General features: G+C 39.1%; 1 protein-coding gene across 1 annotated transcript in view; it reads right to left on the reverse strand.

Annotated features, from left to right (window-relative positions):
- Positions 1 to 22,959, reverse strand: part of LOC109393952 (partitioning defective 3 homolog B) — a 620,394-nt gene that overhangs the window by 1,744 nt on the left and 595,691 nt on the right. Inside the window, exons 12-13 of the mRNA XM_019663698.1 lie at positions 11,117 to 11,287; positions 6,481 to 6,613 (exon numbers count right to left, since the gene is read on the reverse strand). Of these exons, the coding sequence (XP_019519243.1) occupies positions 6,481 to 6,613; positions 11,117 to 11,287 (304 nt within the window). The remainder of the gene's footprint in view (positions 1 to 6,480; positions 6,614 to 11,116; positions 11,288 to 22,959) is intronic.

Here is a 22,959-nt window from a genome sequence, read left to right on the forward strand (position 1 = left end):
ATGGGAACAGTGCTGGGGAATTGGGGAAGGGGAACAGACAAGTTGCTGTCCTTTTGTTCTTCAGTCTAGTTGTGGAGGACGTTGCTGCACTGGCCCATGTTGGTATTATCATTGTGCTCTTCCCGGCTGAGGCAGATCGGTCGCCGGCCATTAGACGGCCACTCACGGCGGCTCACAGCAGCTCATGAAAGCTCATGCCCGCTGCCGGCCAGCCCCAAGGCAGCCTACGCTGTCGCCGGCGACTCATGGTAGCCCAGCTCCAGGTCCAGCTGTTGTTCACCATCTTAGCTGTAGAGGACAGTGTCACTGGCCCTCATGTGGGATCTGAACCGTGGCCCTGCTGCTCAGAGCTGGCGTCCCAAGCCAACTCCTAACCAACACGCCACTGGCCGGCCCCAGAATCTGCTTTGTTGACTTGCCCACAAGCCAGGTTTGAGGGTAAACTTTTATGAGACAACTTGTCTGGGGCGTGGGGTACCAGATATTTGGTCACACATTATTCTGGTTGTTTCTGTGAGATTTTTGTTGGGAATGAGATTAACACTTAAATCGGTAGACAGGGTAAAGCAGATGACCCTCCCTAGTGGGTGGGCCTCATCCAATCAGTTGAAGGCCTGAATAGAACTAAAAGGCTGATTTTCCTCTGAGTAGAAAATAATTCTTGCCTAACTGCCTTCAAACTGGGCAAGCTTTTTCCTGCCCTTGAATTCAAACTTAAATATCAGCTCTTCCTGGGTCTTGAGACTTATGACCTTAAGACTGGAACTACATCGTTGGCTCTCCCAAGACTGCAGCTAGCCACATCGCTCTGCATTGGTTCTATTTCTCTGGAGAACCTTGATGAATACACTAGGCAAGAACGTGATTCAAGCTCTGCCCCAGGGACCAGTGTAAAATGGAGGTACTTCTCTAACAGTGATGACATGTCCCTGGAAATGAGGCTTGAAGCAGGACTCTGATAAGTGAGATGACCAGGCTATAGAGGCATAAAGAGCAAAGCCAGCCAAAGTTGTCCCCTGCACTTAACCCCCTTCCCCCGGTGCTCTGGTAATATGGTAGCTGTCAGGCAGCTAGAGACCTGCTGAGAGAAACAGAGCAGAAAGACGGAAATGCAAACTGGGGGCCAGGGACACACTGAGACATCTTTTTTGCTGGCTCTAATCTCTCTGCCCTCAGCTCCTCAGTCCGTCTTCCACTGGCAGTCATCATAGCTGTGATCATGTAACTTGCCCACTCAGAAACATTTCAGTTGCACACAATTACCTACAGAATAAAGATCTGTGTGTCTGACAGCCAGCTTCCTCCTGTTCTACATTAGCCACCCAAGACTACTTACTGTTCCCCAACCACAGATCTGGGCTTCCCTGCCTCAATGCCTTTGCTTATATAATTGCAAAACCCACACTGTCCATGAAGTTCCACCTCAAATATCACCTTCTGCATGACACTTGCACTGTTGCGCTGGGATCTGTCAGTACTTTCATAACGGTGGCAGAGGATACTGGTGCTCACTCCAGCTGAGCTCTTCCTTTCCTCCTGAGCACACAGCTAGACCCGCGACCCCAGTTCCCAGCACTCTTTGCAGTAGACTAGATCTTGCCATAGAATGTGAGTTACTATGGTGAATGTGATTCCCAGGCTCAGTGGGTAAGAAATCTCCCCCTTCTCCCCCTTGCCCTTCTAGGAGCTACAGGCACAGGTTGAGGAGGCGTTAGAAGATGGCCCAGCTACCAATGGAAGGGGCCCAGGTCCTCAACCACTGCATGGAGCACAGTCCCCTTCCTCCTGCTACCAAGCCTCACTGACATCAGTAAGAAATACACTTTCACTGATTTAACCACTGGCATGTTGGGTTTATCTACTGATAGTCTGGAAAATAACTCCTGGATAACACTTATCACATGCTGTTTTGCAGTGAGTTCCCTATGGACCTATCATCTGTGTTGATTTCTCTCACTGGACTGTAGGTCATTTCCTTCGTGTCTTCCTCTTCCTCCTCTCCTTCCGCTCCTTCAGCATCTTCTCTGGCTACTTCAAGTTTTAGTACAACCATTAGCTTTCATTTTTATTTCATTCACATGAACAATCCAGGTGATTTTAAAGTAGGGATAGGAACAGAAAGTAAATATCTTTGTTGACTCTACCATTGGTACATTTGTACATTTTTAAACAATATATTCAGATTCTGTAAGATGTCATATATATATATTTTCCTTTTCTCTTGTTCAAATACATTAAGCCCTATATCACTGTGAAAAACTGGAATTCTTATCTTATAAATAATATTTCTGAATTACATTCATTTCTGAGTGTAGGTCTTTATGGTCATTATATATATATATACACACATATATATATATACACACACATACACACACACACACACACACATACACACACATATGAATGCTGAACAGTAAACCCTCTAGTTACTACTCCATTGATGACTAAATGACCCTTATTTTTATCATTATCTTTTATTGTTATTACTCTATTTACAGAATCCATCCTTCTGGGACCAGACCAGGAAAAAAAAGGGGGCGGGGAGGGGTGGTAAAGGAGATTGTGACTTTGGACAAGGGCTCAGTGAGCTATGGCCCTGATCCAAACTGGCCCACCATCTGGTTTTGTACTGGAAGTTTCATTGAATGCCCATTAATTTATATACTGCCAATGGCTGCTTTTGCACTAGACTGGCACAGTTAAGGAGTGACAACCGAAATCCTATGGCCCGCAAAGCCTAAACTATTTACTGTCTGTCCCTTCACAGGCAATGTGTGCTGACCCTGCTTTAGACTATTTTGGAGGACGCTAACAGCACTGTATTCATCTTTACATCCCTGATCGTGTATTCTGCACAATGGAGGTATCCAATAAACATCAGTCAAACGGAACACTATAATTCAATTTCTGATCACCACTGCAGAGGTAGCGCCTTACACAGGGAAGGGTGCATGCATGCTGGTTTCCAGGAGGAGACAAGGCACGGATAATTATACTATTAGATGTCTCCTCAAAGGAGCCCAGGGAACACAGATCCAGTGGGACAGGACATAGAACCAAGACATTTGATTTGGGGTAGGGATGAAAAGCTTAAAGGAGGCTTCAGTGGGTCTCCTGGGCAGACTTGGGTGGGGGGCACTGGGTGACTGAGGAAGGGGCTGGGGTGCAGTTGAGCTGAAAGGGAGGGGGAGCAGGAGTAGGGAACAAAAAGGGAGATGAGAGCCATGAAAGGCGAGGTAATAATGAACTAAGGCAAACTGCGCTTAGGCTATTAGTTGGCCTGGGGTGAGATCTGCTAGAAAGGTTCTTCAGAAAACCCTGTGGTGGTGGACTTCATTATCATTCAAATGCTTAATAGGATTTTACAGTAACCCCCTGGGACACAGCCTCCATCCTTATTTCCGTCTTGGAGCTCCACACTTATTCCACTGCGGGCATTGCTAGCAATTCTACAACACAAATGTGAATTTTATGGTGCTACAATTTCTATGAACGTTAGTTCTAAAAATGTCTTGTCTGTGTAACAGCTTGACAGGAATATGTATGCATAAAAAAAATAACCGTGGAACTGTGGGTGGTATGTACTATTATTACAAAAATAGATGGAACACAGCATATCAACATTGGATTTTTAAATATACAAAGGAAAGGAAAAAGGGAAAGGAAAAAAAAAGTTAATGTTTTGGCTGTAACGGTTCCCCTCTTCACTAGACATTACATTTTGTCAAGTCAGTTTTGTTTTTCTAAAGACGCTCCTTAAAATATTTGGTGGTGGCGAGTCAACACTTACTCAGGTTTCATGAGTCTCTCAGTGGCCTACTGCCACCTCACATTTATCTGAGACTCAGGAACTCTCAACGGGTCTCAGAATTTAAAATGCTATTAATATTACAAAGAGGTAATGATCATGATATTCTTCTACAGAATCATGTTTATAATTTCTGTTGTTTACATACATGTTTGTCTCTAAGTCAATAAGCTTATATAAAAATCAAGAGAATTTTATCTACTGGCCTCTTACAATGAAAATTTAATGAGTCAGTGCTTCAATAGGTCTCTTTCTTGTAATGGAGTATTTTAGCATATCCACAAGGACATAATAATGGTAGATTTTCTCTGCTTTTTAAGAAATAATGTTTATTGCAGTGGCTTGGAAGAACTGGTTTTTTTATGTTTACCTTAGAAAACTGAGGTTGGGAGAGGGAGAGTAGTAGGTAGCTGATATGCGTGGTTTTTTCATTGGCATAAAACTTGTTCTGTCTGTCTCTACATCTCAGTAGGAAGAGACAGACAGAATCTCCCAGTAGTTCTCTGTGGTCACTTGTGTCTAAAATACTCTATTGGTTCAGCAGGAATACAAACTATAAACAATTCTATTGAAGTCCCAAAGTATTGTTGCATTTTGCTTTTAGCATGTGTTTGAGTGGACTTCATTATTATTTTTTTTTTCTGGGTGTACTCTTATACTTGATATATTGGGTTGTCGGAAAAGTCATGAAAAGTCATGATGCATTTTTGCAATGAAAACACAGAACAAATACGTCATGACTTTTCCGACAACCCAATAGTTCTGTAGTTATTTTGGCCTTTGTTATCCTTCCTAGAGAGATTATCAATTTCTTTGAGTATCTCAATATCCTCTAAAAATATGCTGTGTGATTATCATTTCAGCATTGATATTTTATAGGTAAAGAAAATGAAATAAGTTGGAAGTAGCATCCAATGTCCTTTGGATGTCACTGGTATAATTTGGAATGAAACCCTGAACTTGGGTTGTCATCAGACCACATGTTACTTGAGAATTAAATGCCAATCAAATTATATAAAGACTAGATATTTCAATACAGATGCCGATGTTTTGATCATTATATGGGCATGGTAGAGAGAAGGCTGTTCTAGTCTGTGGATAACTTGCAGTTCCTACTCCAGATTCTCCTGCTATTAGGATTTAAGGTCTCAGAAGGATATCTTACTTTGTTAACAAAATTTTTAATTTTTTTTTTTAAGAAGAAAAGAAGAGGCATACTGAGTATTTCTTTACCTGATACAAAGGTAAAGTCAGCTTCTAGAGAACATTTTTAGTATCAGGTGAAAGGACTTCAACAGTTTCAAGGAACCAGCATAAGATAGGGCCCAGACTGTGGTTCAGGGAAGGAACTTGAGTCAGAGAGATAGGAGCTGAATGCAGTCTCTGTGTGGATCAAGTATGTGGTCTTTGGTTAATTTACTCTCTCTGGCTTTCTAGTTCTTCATCTGTAAAATGTGACTAATAATATTACCCACTTCGAGTGTGCATGTAAATTGCTTAACACGGTATCTAACAGACAGTAAACAATAAATAAATGGTCACAGCTGTTGCTACTACTCTCACTAAAATGGAGGAATTCAGAGGAAAAAACAACATCACTTTCTGATGAGACAATTTAATCTAGAGGAACCACAGGTTTACAAGTCAGCTCTGATGGAGTAATCTCAGAGTTTAGAAATTGTTCCCACATAGTTAAATATTGGTAATACCTTAAGTGTAAATAAGGGACTGATTACATTAATACTACCTCCCTTCAGTAGGCCATTGAATGTGATGCTGTAGAACATTCAGTGACATTGTAAGGTGCTCATAATGTGCTATTAATTTAAAAAGCAATTTCCTAAACATTATACCTAGTATATTTCTTTTCCATTTCACTCTATATGCACATATATGCATGGAGGAAAGACTTGAAATATATACATAAAAACGTTATTGATTAGTATATTTGATAGAAGTATGGGTCATATTAAATTTTCTTTTGTAATGAATATGTATTGTTTTTACAATACAAAAATTAAAATTATTAGAGAAAGGAGATGCAGGGAAAGACAAGAATTTTCTTGGTGACCTGAAATATAACTTTTGGGAAAAAAAAAAAAAGAAAATCCAAGTTTTATACATCTAGAGTTCTACTAGAAATGTGATCTCTATGTAGCAGATAATAAAGGAAAGACAGTTCAGTGAGACCATCACAAGAACCTGCCAACTGTCACAGTGTTCTCAGTTCATGGTATTTACTACACTCATCTTAGAATCCAGCGTAAATCTGTGAATCACGTTATGACCATTTTATGGTTTCATAGTAGTGTGAACATTTTTTAAGTTTAGGAGTTATTTATACTTCTTAACTTCCAATATTAAAAGGTTGTAAGAATATATATAAGAACAGTTTGCCATTTTGTTTCTCCAGGCATGGTTTGTTTCATACATAACCCTCCATGTTTCAGGCATCAAGCGCAGAACTGGCACTTCAACTGGAGGCAACACCAGGAAACCGCTTCACAACTTTTGAGTCAGCTCTCCCACCCACTTCTCAGTGCTCATGGTTCAGAATAACAAAGTCTGGAGTTAGTTTAATTAACTACCCTTTGTTTTTGTTTTTTAATAAAAACATACTCGTGTTTTCTCACACCATGTGCAGTGGATGAAAATGGATAGAGCCTTACCTCTCTGTTTGTCTTGTGGACTGTAAGTGCCAAACGGATGCAATGTACTATTTTCATTTCTCCTGGATGTGGTTACAGCGTTTTGACAGTTCTCAAAGCATGGCTTAGAAAACGCCCCACACTCGGCAGGCTCCTAAGGGATAAAAATAGAAATTATATTTGCTTTTCTAATATGTTCCAACTTGGTCACTGGAAGCAAAGCGAAAGAACGATAGATTTATGAATAATCTTTCAAGAGTCTATTGCATATAAACCCTCAATTGTGGAAAATCAAAATGGTCCTCTCAGTTAAAACGTCTTCGAATATGAATTAAAAAAAAATTACTGACAATGTGGTGCTAAGGATTAGGAGTGCTGATAGCCAACACAAAAGAGGATTAACTTTATTATTCTTTTCCCCCACTTACAACTGGCTTCTTTCAAATTTTCCTACATTTGGGAGTACAGCTTGTGGCAGTGTCAACACAAGAATACAGTTCATGCCAAGGGTGTTTCTCTGCCAACCAGCTGGTTCCTCTCTCTCTCCCTTGGCGACTAAGTGCATATGCTCTAGGACAAGTTAGAACCCAAGCAGGCTCGCCACCGAAATGCCAGCAGTGTGTCCCACTGTAGACACTAGGTCTTTTTGGCCAGAAGCTAAAACAAACTGCTGTGACAATGCCAGGCAGTGGTTCTCCTGAGATATTTTTGTCATTTTCTTTTTCCATATTCCCCCTATTTTGATTTTGACAGTCTGTAAACAAATTCACAGTTTCCTTAAAACCAGAATAACACTCCCACGAGCCATGTTCCACAGGTGCAGGCATGGTAATAGGAGGGGGCCGATTACAGAGAGCTATTTGTTCAAGAGGATTGGGGCACAGAGAACTAGGTTTTACTATTGCTCATACTCTGTGTCTTCCGAACAGGTTTCGAGGAAGTCATTTGGAAGCCCTCTCATGGCTGTGCCCTTGACCACTTGTGAGAGGAGCCGGCCACAAACAGAAACACAGCTCTGATCTCCAAAGCCCTCTCCTTCTTCAAAAAGCATTTGGCTCAAACAATGTATTTGATTTATACTTTCCTCCTTAGTTATAAAACCTCCGTATCCTGCTAAACAAAATATTTAAAGCATTCCGTTGATGCATTCTTAATAATTAAAATGTTTTCAGCTGCTGAAAGTCCACTAGCCTTTTCTCAAGGCTTGTAACACGTTTTCCACACCCAGTGACCCCATCCGCTTTGCTTGTGTCAAACCAGGGCTGGTACGCAGGCAAACTATTTTAAAATTAAAGCTGGGCCCAGGTAGCAGGAAAGGCAGGACTCACCTTGCATAGCCTCATGCTTTGACTTAACAACAAAACATTTTTTTCCCCCTGCTTTCCCAGCTCTTTGATAAATGACACAATCGATACCCCAACAACTGATCAGTAACCAGCCTAATTAAAGTATTCAGCCTGTAAAATAGAGCTGTCGTGGAGCCCTCCATTAGTGTCCCAGCCAATAAAAAATATAATGGATTTTAAAACATATTCTGCTTCTACCAAGATGAGCTTGCAGCAGGAAGGGAAATGTTTTGGGGACGGGGTGGGGGGTGGGGGTGNTGGGGGGGAAACAGGTCATAACCCATTTTTTAATACCAAGTCTCCAGGCTCAAATAGAATTACAATTGAACCTCAAGCTCATCCTTTGAAAAACATGTTTCTGTTTAAAATGATTTTGATTAAATCAAGGGCTCATTATGTATTCTTCAGGAGGTCCTCATCAAAACTGTTTACGTAGCTTGTACATCTGGGTAATGTGGGAAAATACCCCAACAACTCTATATTTTGACTTTTCTTAAGTAGCTTCTTCAATTTTTTTTTTATATCAATACAAGGTTCAAGTAACTGTTTTGGTATTCTTGCCAAGTCTAACTAATTGATTTGCCTGAATGTATGAGTACTGCTGAGACCTTTTTCTAGGTTACAGATGCTTTTTTTATTGTACCTGAGGGTGACTGCTGTTTCACAGGAGACTTTACCAAAAACATGAGCATACAACATACGCACTGACAGAGTAAAACACAGATTTGGGAGATCAAATAGCTGCAGATTTTTTATTTATTTATTTTTTTTGCAATTTAATAAAGATTAGCTATACATTAGGCTGCTGTCTTTATAAGAAAAAATGCTCTTTAATCTTCTTGGATACCACAGAGATTCTCAATAGCAGAGAGAGTCAAATGCCTGCGTATACCCCATGGAATGCATGTAAATATTAAGAAAACTAAAAATGGATCTTGTTTAAATGTCCTCATAAAAAACGCTTTTTGTCCCATTTCTTATTCCCAATTGATTCCCCAGTGAACTATATTAACAAGACATTTCTGAGGATGGGCAACAAACTGAAAATTTAGTACTTTCTGATGGTATAACTGTCAGCCCACCTCAGAGTGTGAGAATTAAAATGAAAAAAATCTGCAATAAGGGAGAATGAAAATGATAAAATGTCTCAACTAGATGAGCCAAAATACAGAACACTTACCCGCTAAGCATTCATATGTTTTAGAGAAAGACATGAAATTAGGGAAGATGAGAGGTAGGGGGCTAACTAACTCTTAAGAACCATATTCAATTTTTTTTCTTTTCTTTTTTTTTTTTTTTTTACTGCACAGGTATGGTGCTCTATAGCAGTGTCCTCTAGGCTTTTCTATTAGTTGAGTCATCTTTGCTCCAATGAATCTGTGACACTGAATACACAGATGCACAGACAGGCCAGCCTCCACACCCATCTCCAACAACTGGGTTCCATGAAGTCCTAGGGCTCTAGAGTAAGAATCAAATCAAACCAGAAAGGAGCCAATTCCCTCATGGATGGAAGCAATAAATAAGGTTTTTATAACTATGTACATAAGTAAAATCCGTTAAATATTCATGGAAGCCTCTCTGTCACTTAAGCAGACACAAATGTTGAAATAGAGTTGGCTCATTATATATAGTCTCCAGTAATTGGCCAATTTACATTTATTTAACATTTACAAGGTTATGTATAGAAGAGTAAGAAGGTACAGTTCCTCTTTTCCAATAGCTGATAATATAACAAAGTAAGATGCAGTTTATATTTACTACTTCGGCTTACCCTCTCAGAGGAAGTAGGTCTCAGATGCAACTTTTATTCATTCATTCAGCAATATTTATTAAGTGTCTATGATTTGTTGGGAAATGAGGCTACATTAAGGGATAAAACAGACAACAGTATCTGTCCTCTATAAGTACCCAGCACGCAACTATTTATGCCTTTACGTAGCCAAAAAATGGCCAGCCTGGGATTTTAACTCAAATAATCCAAAATTTTAGAGCCCCAGGTTTTAATGACTATGAACCCCAACTACTTTCTTTAAAATTTTTTAATTAAATATATTGGGGTGACATTCCTTAATAAAATTATATAGGTTTCAAGTGTACAATTCTGTAATATATCATCTATATATTGCATTGTGTGTTTACCACCCAGAGTCAAATCTCCACGTATTGGACCCCTTTACCCTCTTCTACCTTCCTCCTCCCCCCTTACCCTCTATTAACCACTAAACTGTTGCCTGTGTCTATGATGTTTTGTCTTGTTTGTTTGTTACTTTCCTCAACTACCTTCTACTCTTGATAATTTGAAAATCCTTATGTTCTTTTAATTTTTAAGTTGGAATTTATTAAAACTAATATTTTATATTAGTGTCTTTTAAATAGTATTTTATTTTAACTTTGCATATTATTGTATTACACAAACTTTATCCTTAGAAAATATGTGTGATTTGTTGATATTTTTATTCACTCCTAACTACTACCAAATTTTTTCTTCTTTTCTTAATTTTTAGGAACATTTAATAATTATTCCTCATGTATAAGAGAAAACAATGTTAATATAATTGTATAATGTAATTATATAATTGTATAATATAATAATATAATTATATAATATAAACATAACTGTAAGGAAAATGTTTATAGTATATATTAGCATTCAACAATATTTTATGCTTATACTTCATTTGTAAGCAAAAATATCCCTTCCATTAAGAATATTCATAAAGAAATCATGATAAAAGGTTTCAAGAATATTTAATTAAAAACATTTATTATTTAATAACATGAAGCAAGCAGCTTGCTTAACAGATCAGATTTTAAATTAGTTAAATCCCAGTTCTATACTATCCATGTGCATATTATAGGGGGACTAGAGACAGCTGGTTACATTATAATGATCTTCACATTGAGCGTTGTACATATCTGGTTAAGAATTTTCTAAGGTATGGATACTGCTAGCACCTCACTCACAAAGTATAGAAAGATGTTACATACTTTAATAAATTACTATGTGAATAAAGCCTTATTCATAAAGTCCAGAGCTTTAGGAATTTCTGGGGGAAAAAAAACAAACTAGAAAATATGGACCTGTTACATTTGATAAATTACTTACTTTTTATGCACATTTTTATACCTTCTAGTTACGCCTAAAATATACAACCACCTGTTCACCACATAAATCCATCAGAGCCCTTCTGAGACATGTTTTTCCAATTTTAGAATCAATATGAGTCTAGCTACCATACTAGCGATGGGGTTTGCATATTCAGGTGGCCATTTGGGGAACTTGTTGAGGGAAATAAAGATTTGCATACCTCCACTGGTCTCTCTGGCCTCCTCAGAATCACCAACTGGATCATCCCTCGTATGTTTCCTTCCATGGACATCGATCGCCTAAGTGTTTCCATCGCTTCGTGGTTGGACTTCCCCAGAAGAGATTCCCCATTAACTGCAATCAGCTGGTCATTCATCCGCAGACGACCATCCTAGAGCAGAGAGAAGCAAAACAGCAGTAAGTAAAGAAAAACGTGATGATGACAGCTGGCTCTTTCAGGGAAAAGTTCAAGGTTAAATATGAAAAAAAAAATTCAGCTATTAGGAATGATTTATTTTCTATGGCAGCAAAACGTTCTGGGGCTTATCAAATAGTCACAAATATGAACAATAATGAATTACGTGAAAGTAGTTTTTAGATGTCTTAAAGTTCTGAGATGCAATCATTTAGACATTTGTATAACACCTCTTACCTAAATCTTTGGCAAGTGTGCTAACCTGACCTAATCCTGCCATTTGCTCTGACAGGGGCCATGTTGTTGGCTTAAGGAAAGGGGGTCCAGAAACAAAAGGAAGTGGTCATATCGCTTGAAACAAGGCTTTGCATTTTCAGGCACAGAGACATCATGCTGAACGATCGTGTGCTTGACAATAGTAACGTGTCTCCTGATATTGTTGCTAGCTCTACTGAACAGTGCTGAAAAAAAAATTCTCACGTAATTTTCTCTAGCACAACCAAAAAGTTGCTAGTCTGCTAGTCTGCAAAAGAATACCAAGGTGGGTAGTGCCTTCAATTTGCTATGATGTCTTCTGGCAGAAAAGCTTGAGGCAGGGGATGGTCAAGCTTTTTGCAAGGAGGTTCTGACTGATGAGTGCTTTTACCCACCATCTCCAGGAAGGAATGGAACCTCAGGATGTGGACAGGCAGCCCAGACTCTAGTCTGACTCAATTCTAGGCCCGTCATCTTCAGCCAGAAGTCTCTCGCACACCGGAGTCTAGCAGTAGGGTGTCAACTCCGCTGATAAAAGAACTTAAGGGGACCACAGTGCATCTCCCCAACAGGGAAAAATGCTTAAAATGTAGATGCTCAGATTAGGGACATTAAGTCTTATACTGTTTCACACCAGGACAGAAAGTTCTTGCTATGACATGCTGAGGCAATTTTAGAATTATGATATAGCTGCTGCTCATAAATTTAAGAAAACAACAGTATTTATGTATAACAATTTACCTTCCCAGAGATTTTTTCCCCTTAATGATCTCAAGTGATTCTCACAAAACTCAAGAAGTTAAGTAGATTGTTTTTATTCATGTATTTACAGATAAGGAAACTGAGGCAGGGAAGTACCGTAACTTGCCCTAGGTCACGAAAGCAAGTCAGAGACAAACCAACTCAAGTTCAGGTTTCCTGGCCCTTGTCTCTTCCGTCTGTCTATGACAGCTTCCTTGTTACTCCTCGCTAGGCTACAATTGTGCAACACTGGACTAGGGAAGGGGAAATGCTAAGGAGTTTTTGCGGTGACAAGTATCTGGGATCCATGTTCAAGTCAACAGAATGCAATGCAAAAAGGAAACTTCCTCAAGAAAGGAGAAAAACAGACATGCAGTGCACAATAGGACCAACCCTACAGCTCTGGGAGAGAAATCATGTGGACGAGTTGCTAAGCTTTGACTAATGCAGTAGCAGATGGTCGGAGGAAGCTCCTCTGCAGACAGCAGGGAAAAGGGTGAGCAGTAAAAGGTGCTCTGGATGGTTAACGCCCTCAAGGAGATGCACTGTGCATGCTGCCTGCTGGACAGGGTGTTGGGTGGATTGCAGAGGCCACCCAGAGGAGCACACGCCCACCCGATGAGGAATCTGAGATGGCCAGGCAATGGGATCACTAGAGAAGGGCGCCAAGGCAGAGCTGTACCACGCCTGAGCGGACTGCCTCACCACAGCACTATGTCCTCGATTCCCTTCTTCCTGTTTCCCCACTCCACGTAACCTTTACCCTAATTTGGAGCAAATCTGGAAATGAGATTTACAGGAAAGGCCAAAGAAAGAAAGAAATCTCTTACAACAGTATTGACTATATTCCCTATGTTATGCTTTACAATATTGTCATAACTATGTACGGTGCCAGGTGGGTACTAGATTTATCGGGATCACTTTGTAAGTTATATAAATGTCGGACCACTATGCTGTACACCTGAAGCTAATATAAAATACTAAATATCAATTGTAATTGAACAAAAAAAGGACGTGAAAAAAAGAGAAAGAAAACCATTTCTGTTATCTAATTTTGAGTGAGGCACACACACACAAAATAAGATTAAGGTTACTGAAAACGGGAGTAAAACAAAAAACAATCTTAATGGTTTAGTCCCATGAAGTGAGACTCAACTCGAGAAATTATTCTACACGTATTTTGGCCATTTAATGGAAGGAGGACTATTGGGCTGAATCTTGAGAAGGAGGTTCGGAGGGTCACTAAAAATCTTTTTAGGATGACAGGAGACAGTTGTGCGGTTTTTAAAGCGGAGGAGGAAGCAGGAGAGTTGGATCAAGATCCTAGCTCTGTTCACAGGAGATGAGGTCTCGTGTTGGACTTGTAGAGGCTTAGTCTTGGCAGGACACCTCGTCCTCTGTAACAGGAAGAAGAAAGATAAAGATTGAAACTTAATGAATATCTCCAGAATGGAGGGTATGGAATCTGAGCGAGATTCCCACCTGGGAACCTCCTGTGACCCTTCTTTATGAAGTATGGGGCCAGGTCTGTGTGAATAGGCAACTAAGAGAGAAGGAGATGTTAAGAACATTTTTTATTTTTTTGCAAAATAATCTCTTACTAACAGGTATTAAGCACAAACTCTTATTTTCAGCTCCATTCCGAGCCTCAAGCACGCAGAGCTACATTGAAATGGAACATGTTTGCTCTGTCCAAGTCCCAAACAAAAAGGCAGGTAGGGCCACCCCAGGGCAGCTGGGATTTTTTTTTTTTTAAGGCAACATCCACATTCATCACAAGTATCACTAGAGAGCTGTGGGTGTGATAAAAATCCACACACACACATTTTCAGGCTTGGCTGGTCTGTTGCTTTTGGTGCATGCTTTTTCCTTTGTAAGATAAATGATGGATAATTTCATTAATGGTGATGCCAGTAAGCACCATGTTGTCCTAACATTTAGAATATAATCACAGAATTTAGAGCTGGAAGGGTCCTTAGAGAGCATCTTGTCCAACCTTTTGTGTGTACAGATAAATAATGTGATGCCCAAAGAGGATGGAAAACCATTTAGTGAAGTCTTCTTAAGAGAATCCATTTCCACATCCATTAGGACTTGCTCAGTTAGTTAAGGTCGGAGCCGGATCAGAATAACCCAAGGCCTGACTTCTCAGCATTCCCTAGTCACTGACCATTCTGTCTTCTATAAGGAAGGCAATGACTAGTCCCTAAAGGAGTAATGCTTCAAGCAAAAAAGCCTTGCAAAACCAGAGAGGACAGTATACTACCAGGTATTTCCTAGAAGAAAACCCTGTACAAAAAGCCTGTCAGATGGCAAAAGATGTGAAGACAAGACTGTGCTCAGGGCTGGCAGAGCCAAGAAGCAAACTAGAAGATGGAGAAAAAAACTGACTAGCTATCTACCTACGTACATACCGGGGGTGCCAAAAAAATGTATACACATGACTTATATTCATCTTTTGTTATTGGTATATATTGAATATCACAATTTTAATACAGTTTTTTCCTTTCTTAAAATGTGGATACATTTTTTTTGGCAGCCTGTGTATACGCATAGCCAGGTCTAGTCTTGATCTAAAATGAAGTTGATTCAATGCAGAGTTCATTACTCAAACTCATCAAATATTCCTCAAAATTATATATGTCTATTCTGCTTTGGAATACTGTTAATAAGAAAAGCAGTTTTTTTACAGTTTTAATTTTTCTGTTAATATAATGTTCAAGTAAATACTTAGGTACGAGAATGCTAACTCTCATCAACTGATTTTATATAAGTGAATTCGACAATCCAGGGCAATTATTCAGTAATCTTAGGATATTTATTTCATTATAATCTGGGCCATGTTTGCATTTGTTAAAGAAAAAAAAATCCCTTTCTGCCATAGACTGAATGTTTGTATCTCCTCTCACCCCCAAATTCATATGTTGAAATCCTAATGTCCAACATGAGGTTATTAGGAGGTGGGGCCTTTGGAGGTGATTAGGTCATGAGAACGGATCTCTCATGATTGACATTAGTGTACTCATGAACGAGGCCTGAGAGAGAGGCCCCTTGCCCCCTCTGCCATGAGAGGTACAGCAAGAAGATGCCTGTCTTATCAGTCTTTCAACCCAAAGGGGACTCTTACCAGATAGTAAATCTGCTGGTGCCTTGATCTTACACTTCGGCTTCCAGAACTGTGAGAAAGAAATTTCTGTCGTTTATAAGCCACCCAATCTATGGTATTTTGTTATAGCAGCCTGAACACATTAAGCCGCTTTCTTTCTGATTTTACTGCCATCAGACTCCTAACGAAAAAGACAGCAACTACACTCCTCACCTCTGGCAACCCCATAACCAGCTCTATCCATCCTGAAGTGTGGAGGGGGTAAAGGGAGTTCTCACAGAGGAAGGAAAACAGAGTAAAGATAAGAAGTAACTTCCTCAAGACACTTTAGGACAAAGACGGGTGTGAGATTTAGGTCTTCTCCATGTCCTGGGATGGTTTCAGATCTCATCAGTCCGAAACTGGTTCTAACCAGAAGCAAGAGTGAACTCGGAGATAAGAGTCTGAGTATTACATCTTCCTTTTACTGAACACTTAAGATAGGCCAGTCTCTCATTCATTTCTCACAACAACCCTGTGATATAAATCCTACCCTCCGCTATTGAGGAGATGTAAAAATGGAGGCTCAGAGAAATGAGTGACTCGACAAAGGGTACTGACATGACCAGGTCTTCATGTCGCTGATTCAGGTGTGTACCTGTTATGCTATGTTGCTTCTAAAATCAAAGGATGATTAAAAGCACTACAACTATTGATGAGTTTCTACTTTGTGTAGTCATGGTGCTAAACCCTTTACATGCACTGGACAATTTAATCCTTATAACAATCCTATACATTTGGGGCTATCGCCCCATTTTATAAAAGAAGGAACCAAGGATTGGGCCAGTTCAGTGCATTATTAAAGATCACGTTTCTAAGAGCAGATTTGAACGAGGTCTGGGTCACTCTGAAGTCCATGTTTTCAATCGCTTTGCTCATGATTCTTGTCCTTGATGGGCTCTTTAGACTCCTTTGAGAATCTAATAAAAAGATACAGATTCTCACTTCTTAAAAGTGAATATTTACACAGTGTTTTCCCCACAGCTGCACATTTAGACCAGATCATTCTTCGTAGTGGGTGGCAGTCAGGAAGATGTTTCATGTGCGCACTTGAAACTTATCTGTGACTTTGAGGTCGTCCAGTGACCTTGTAGTTCAGCCCCTACTGTATTCAGTGATGCCTGGGGACTACCTCTGCCAGGAGTACTGGTGAAATTGCATGGCTTAATCCACCTCTTTGGGCCAATTTCTTGTGAGGCCCCTTTACCTCCAAAGTTCTCATAAACACAGAGGGGAGAATAAGAAAGCCATGTTAAAGAACGAGCCTCTGCAAAACATGAGACAACCATTAGAGAGTGGGCTAGCTTTCCCAGGGGTAGCTGGCTGGGGCCCAAAGCCAGTCCGCATTAGGCCATGGTGTTGAGAGGATTAATCTTGACCAGATGTCAGCTCCTGCCTCTGCGTGTTTCTAAAGGGGCCCTCGGTAAAGCCTTCTGGCCTATTATCAACACCCAGAGCCCAAACCCCAAAGCCTGACTTCAGACTGCAGAACAGGGTTTCTCTGGAGTGGGGTGGGACTCCACATAAGATGGCACCTGATTGACGGAGAAGACTGTCCTGAACAAAGCCTTCTCAAGGCCCTACAATCACTACAGGACAACATCTGCCTACTGTATTTGGGGGTGGGGATCCAACCTAGAAAAGCACCTTGCATTCCAGATTGAAATAATTTCACTTCATTAAAAAACAGCAACAATGAAAGGAATGGAATAAATCAAGACTGTATAGTTTTTAAAACAAAGAAGGGGGTAAAGAAAGTTGGTAAGACTGGAAGCATGTAAATTCTTGTCTTGAAGTGTGCCTACCTATATTAGTCAATGTTTTACATCATCTGTCCTAACACAATTTCAACCAATATGAGTGGGGTATTCTTCCCTAGTCAGAGCTCCATTTTCTAGGCACAATGAATTGCATTCTGAGGTATACGCCATGGTGCCTTGCTCCACACTCTTCCTCTCTCCAAAATATCCTTTGCAATCCTACTCACCTGTTGAATATTTATTTATCCTTCACAATGAGGTTCAGCAACTGCGTTTTGTTCCTAGTTTTCTCTACAGGCAGATTATTGCTCCCTCATCTCGACACCCATGATAGTTTTATATGCGTCTACCATAACCCTTATTATACTACCACCTCCTTAGATTATGGAATGAGTCATCTCATGCTTTCTATCTCCAGTCTACTATACATTACGTAACTCACTGCAGATGTTCAAAAATGTTTGCTAAATTGAGCAACTTGAAAAATATTTCATTCAGGTGCTCTGGGCCTGGTGTAAGTTTCAACTATAATCGACGGATTGTTGAATTTACAAACTGTAGCTATTGGGTTGTCAGGAAAGTCATGACACATTTTTGCATTGGAAAACATAGAAAAATACGTCATGACTTGCCCGACGACCCAAGATAAGAGATTGTAAATTCAGGCTGGCTCGATACACAGCACATGTTCAGAGAACCTTTATAATTCTAAAAGTGAAGCTTAATTGCTTTCTGTGAACTGGCCCAATATCCTGTCGTTCAGCTGTTGTAAAATTTTAAATTTACTTATCAAATTCAGTTATTGTCTTAAGAGCCCCACTCCACGCCTATGTAGCAAACCAGTGAAACTCTAGCAACATATTATTTACTCAGCACCTGTGGCATATGAGACATTTTTAAAAGATCACAGAAGAACAATTTTTATAGCATTAGAATATATCTAATCAAAACCATTCTGATATAATGTTTTCAAAATGTATTACAAGTCTTTCCATTTTACACACCTCCTGGAAAAATAATGGGCATAAATAAATATATTGTAACTTACAGCCTTTATTATAGTCACTGCTAACTCTTATAATTTCCTCAGCAAGAAAGTTCCAGAAGCACTAACTTGGAGTCATCACAAATATTCTTTGGCCTATTATGCAGTAACAGCATTCTGTGCTTGTTTTACACTTTTTCTGTCTTCTGTCATTTCAGTTTCCTCTTCATCCCTTCCTATCTCCTTCCTGATTTTCTGTTTTTAGTTTACTTTGGCCTAGAAAACTGGATAATAAAAAGCTTACTAAGGCATATGTGTTATACATGAATCAAGAAGATTCTGCAGGAATGCCTAACTGGATTAGAATTTCAGAGGCCTCTTCAACCTATTGAAAATTATCTTATTTACTTAAAAAAAATAAACTGTGCTTTTGTTTGTACTATGCTTGCTACAAGTCCGCTCACTAGAAAAAAATGGGCCCCAAACTAGGCACATTATAAATGCCTATAAATACCTATAATGAAGGTGAATAAAGCTTTTTAGGTGAAAGGCACTATTTTCAGAGTCAAAGTATCATCATCATGGGATATCAACCTTTGCAGATTGTAATATCCTTTTTGATTAAATCTACCAACTCTTGTATTTTTTCCAAGCCTACTTAGACAACCATGGAGTCCAAAATATATATCAAATTAATGTAGAGTTTCAAAATTTTATTTAGCATGGTATAAATGTATTTCTTATTTGCATTTCCATGCATGATATAGCAATGGGAAAGTGACAAATACGGGCAAGAAAAGTAATGGTTGATGCTAGTGCTGTGGGATTTTAAAAGTAATGTTATATTTTTATGAAATAGTTACTATTGCAGGAAATTCATACAGTCAGGCTTCTCATTTATGGGTTCATATAAGCTACATTTTTGGCTTTTTAAAAAAAGGGAAATTGGTTAAAAATAATTCGTATAACATAATTGATAAATATTTTTCTCCTGTTTAAGTTAGTAATGTCCCTATTTTAAGGTAAAATTCTTAATGGGTAAACAGTGACTATGAATTTTTCCAGGCAAAATTCCTGCTTTTAGTTGTCCATCAAATGTATAATTTTTTTGTGATTAGGATGAAATGCTAGTTTGCCTTCTAACTGTTGAGGATTTGCAATGGAGCTATTTACACAGTCAGACTGCATGGTCCTTTTGTCAAAGGTAAAAACCTGGAAGACATGACTACTGGTAATGACCTTTACGGGTCTCCACCAATAGAAAACATTATCAATTTTAAGGAAAATGAATAGTTGAAGAAATAATTTAACATTAGTGTTCCTTAAAAAGCTATCCCTTTTATCTTCCTTTGAATTCATTAATTATACATCTGTCACATGATTTATAGATACCAGCAGAGATGGAGGTGGAAATTATTCACGCTGGGAACTCCTACGGAACTCCTGTTAGGAGCTTGGATGCTATTAAATATCCCGTATTACAAAGAGGCATGGAGATTCGGAATCAAGCACCATGTTCCCAGAAATTCTAGAACTGTGTATATAGTCTCTCCAAAAATTCATATTTTAGTCATTTTAAACATAGGGGGGATTGCTTGTATTAGATGTAACTTTTTTCTTCTACCGATTACTGAATAGTGTAGATTATGAAAGTCTGCATCTTTTAGAGGGAAGCATTCCAAATTTCCTAAGCGCACAGGAATCAAATCACTTAAATTATGTCTAGTTCATATCTGAGTGCATGCATTTGCCATTAGCTATGTCAGGCATTTATTTTTCATATAATTTCATCATCAAGTAGTATTTATTAAGCACAAACCTGGCTAATTAATTTTCTAAAGAATAATAGGTATTCTTAAATTCATTCTGTTTAAGAGCCCTTAAATAACCTACCTGACCCATGACATTTTTTTCCCTTAGCAAAAATTGTCTTTAAATTTTAATTTTTAACTTATTATTTCAAGGTTTCCATAGGACACATTCCAGTCCCAAAGTCAGTATATTCAAATAAAAAAAACATCATGCAGAATTGGTAAACCAGACTCCAGATTTCTAGTTTTAGAACAGCATGTTAATATTCTATCTCAATTTTTTAAAATATCACTACTCTGGTTATACATTTTTTTTCTAAAAGTGATTCATTTTTAAGTTTAAAAAATAAGCATTTAAGTTAATATAATCAATAGACATAAAAAATGCATTTTCTCAAAAAAATTCAGTTAATACGGTATATCAAAGGCAAAGCACAGAAAACCGCTGACCTTAGAATTCAAAATGTTTAGCAAATATGGATGAAGATACCTAAGTTCTTTAAACTGATCATTAAGACTTTGCATGTAGTTCTCCAGAGAAAAGGAAATGCTAATTTTTAAGTGGATTTTGGGAAAGGAGAATATTTTTTCTCAAGGTATTTTTTTCTGTCGGCCATAAAGACAATGTTTCTTTTCTTTTAATGGTAACAATGCCACATTCACTTTACATTCCAATCACAGAAGTGAAATTTTAGAAAAGCTTCCTGGTGAACATCCTAATTTCATTCCAGCCATAGTTCTTAGGTCATGAGAAGTTAACACATATACTTGTATCTAGCATATTTTGGTTCTGGAAGCAATTACACTGTGCTTCAGGGGCAAATGCCCAGGAAGAAAGACAGGAACTAGAGACATACAGTAATGCATGTTATTGTTTAAGCATATTAGTATCAATACTTGAAGTTGTCTTTGGCTGTTATGGTCAACGGTTACTTTGTACATTGCAAAGCAAGCTTAGGGGGATGCTTCCGAGGGGACCACAGAGAACTCTATATGCTCAAGTGGGCTGACATGGCAAACGTTGTATTTGACACTAGCAGGGAAGAGTTTCTGGGCTTTACTTCTTAATAGGCAGACTGGAATTTAAATATTTAAGCATTTGGACAATTCTGAGTAGAGTGAGAATATCGGTTTGTTTGTCTTTCGAGTGAGTGAGGAATTCACTTCCAAGATGGAATCCCAGGGTAGCTGGATGCTCTTATGTTCAAATAGAGATTTACATCTCTCTTAGAAATGACTCAAATAAGAGATGAAATGATAGAAAGCAGTAGCCTGAAAGGGAAGGGGGAAAACAAAAAGAGGCCCTCAATTACAGTCACAGTCATTCAGGGGATTTTACATCTGGCAAGGGCTAGCCTGTCTTTGTTTCCACCAATGGAAGCCCCCAAGGGAATACAGCACACAGAATCCACAGGAAGAATTTGGTCATACTTTTCAAAGTAGTTTAGTTTTCAAAAACCTACCTTCCCTAAAGGGAAAAACACCTCGAGAACCAATTAGTGGTATGAAGAGCCAGGAGTAAAAGATTGCTCTCTGGCAGAAAGATGGTTTTGTTGATTTCAGGTACAAACCTAGGGCCAGATGCTAAAGCAAATGTTCCCCATGCTTATCTCCCTTGTGCCCCAGGGACATGCAGGCTGTTACATTTGTATCTTCTGAACAGAGACAAGAACAGAATCTCAAACACAATTTTTGTAAAACATAAGTCTGAATCACAGAACAGGCGGCAACTTTCTGAGGAGTAACAGTAGATTGTTGGAACAGGAGACGGAGAGGAGAATAATTCTTTCTTCCTTTTATCCCTAGTAATCACATTTCTTGTGAGCAGCGCTTAGGCCTCTATCCTTTATACGGTAAAAAGTAAACAAGACAAATGGATACTAAACATTCCCAATAAGGCTAAATTCATGACTGACGCCTCTTACTGTTCAAGATCGGCTATAAATATGCTGTCCAGCGGTTTTTAATGGTGTGATTGTCTGACTCAGCAGACCAATGTCAGGAAAGAAATTTACATAAATGGAAAGTGAAATCTTTCTGCAAGAAACAAGATGGTTAGAAACTGCTTAGGTAAGGGGATGCTCACTTTCGCAAACATGGATATACATATTAAGCCAGCTCTCCAATGTCTGCTTGAGCTTAAGTTATTGCCCATAAAAAAGCTAAGATGTTTGCTTTTAATTTCCAAAAATTCATTTCAGTTTCAATTTTATTTGGAATAAATTCTGCAAACAGAACTGTCATTAGGAATAAGAAGACGATCAAGCTGAGGTCCACAAATATGACCAAGGCCCATCTTCAAACACAGCACATGCTTAGGTGGCTTACGAGTCACAAGCATGATACAAGATAATTCCAGGGCAACAGCCCTTGATCTCTGGGAATATAAATGGATCAGATGACAGAGTCTTCATCGCAGGAAAGCACCTGGTCTGAAGTCAGACTGCTTGGGTTCAAATCATAGTTTAAGCAATGTCTGGCTATGTGACCACAGGCACACAGGCACTATGTGGAGAGGCACTAGCCACCAGAACCAATTTCCCTTCGATGAAGTGACATGATAGTCCAGCATGAATGTAAAGAGCAAAATTAGAGAAGCCATCTCACATACTTTTCATGCTGTCCGGCATACATTTGCACCAAGAACAATGAACATTATTTGCTGCTGTTATAATTACTATTATTTTCTGCCTGCTCCTGATGTGCATTTCTGAGTCAGATTGGAGAGTCTGACAGGTTGGATGATGGGCTCCAATTCTTGATCCTGCTCGGCACCCACACCTTTGCCAGAGCTTCATCGTGGGTGGACTGTGTTTCCCCACACCTTGGATTGACCTTGGATTGAACCATATGGCTCGTTTTGGCCAGTGGAGTGCACACACATGCGCGTGTGCATGTGCATGTGTGTGTGTGCGTGTGTGTGTGTGTGTGTGTGTGTGTGTGTGTGTGTG

The sequence above is a fragment of the Hipposideros armiger genome, unplaced genomic scaffold (genome assembly GCF_001890085.2).
Source record: "Hipposideros armiger isolate ML-2016 unplaced genomic scaffold, ASM189008v1 scaffold_399, whole genome shotgun sequence".
In the NCBI taxonomy this organism is placed as follows: Eukaryota; Metazoa; Chordata; class Mammalia; order Chiroptera; family Hipposideridae; genus Hipposideros; species Hipposideros armiger.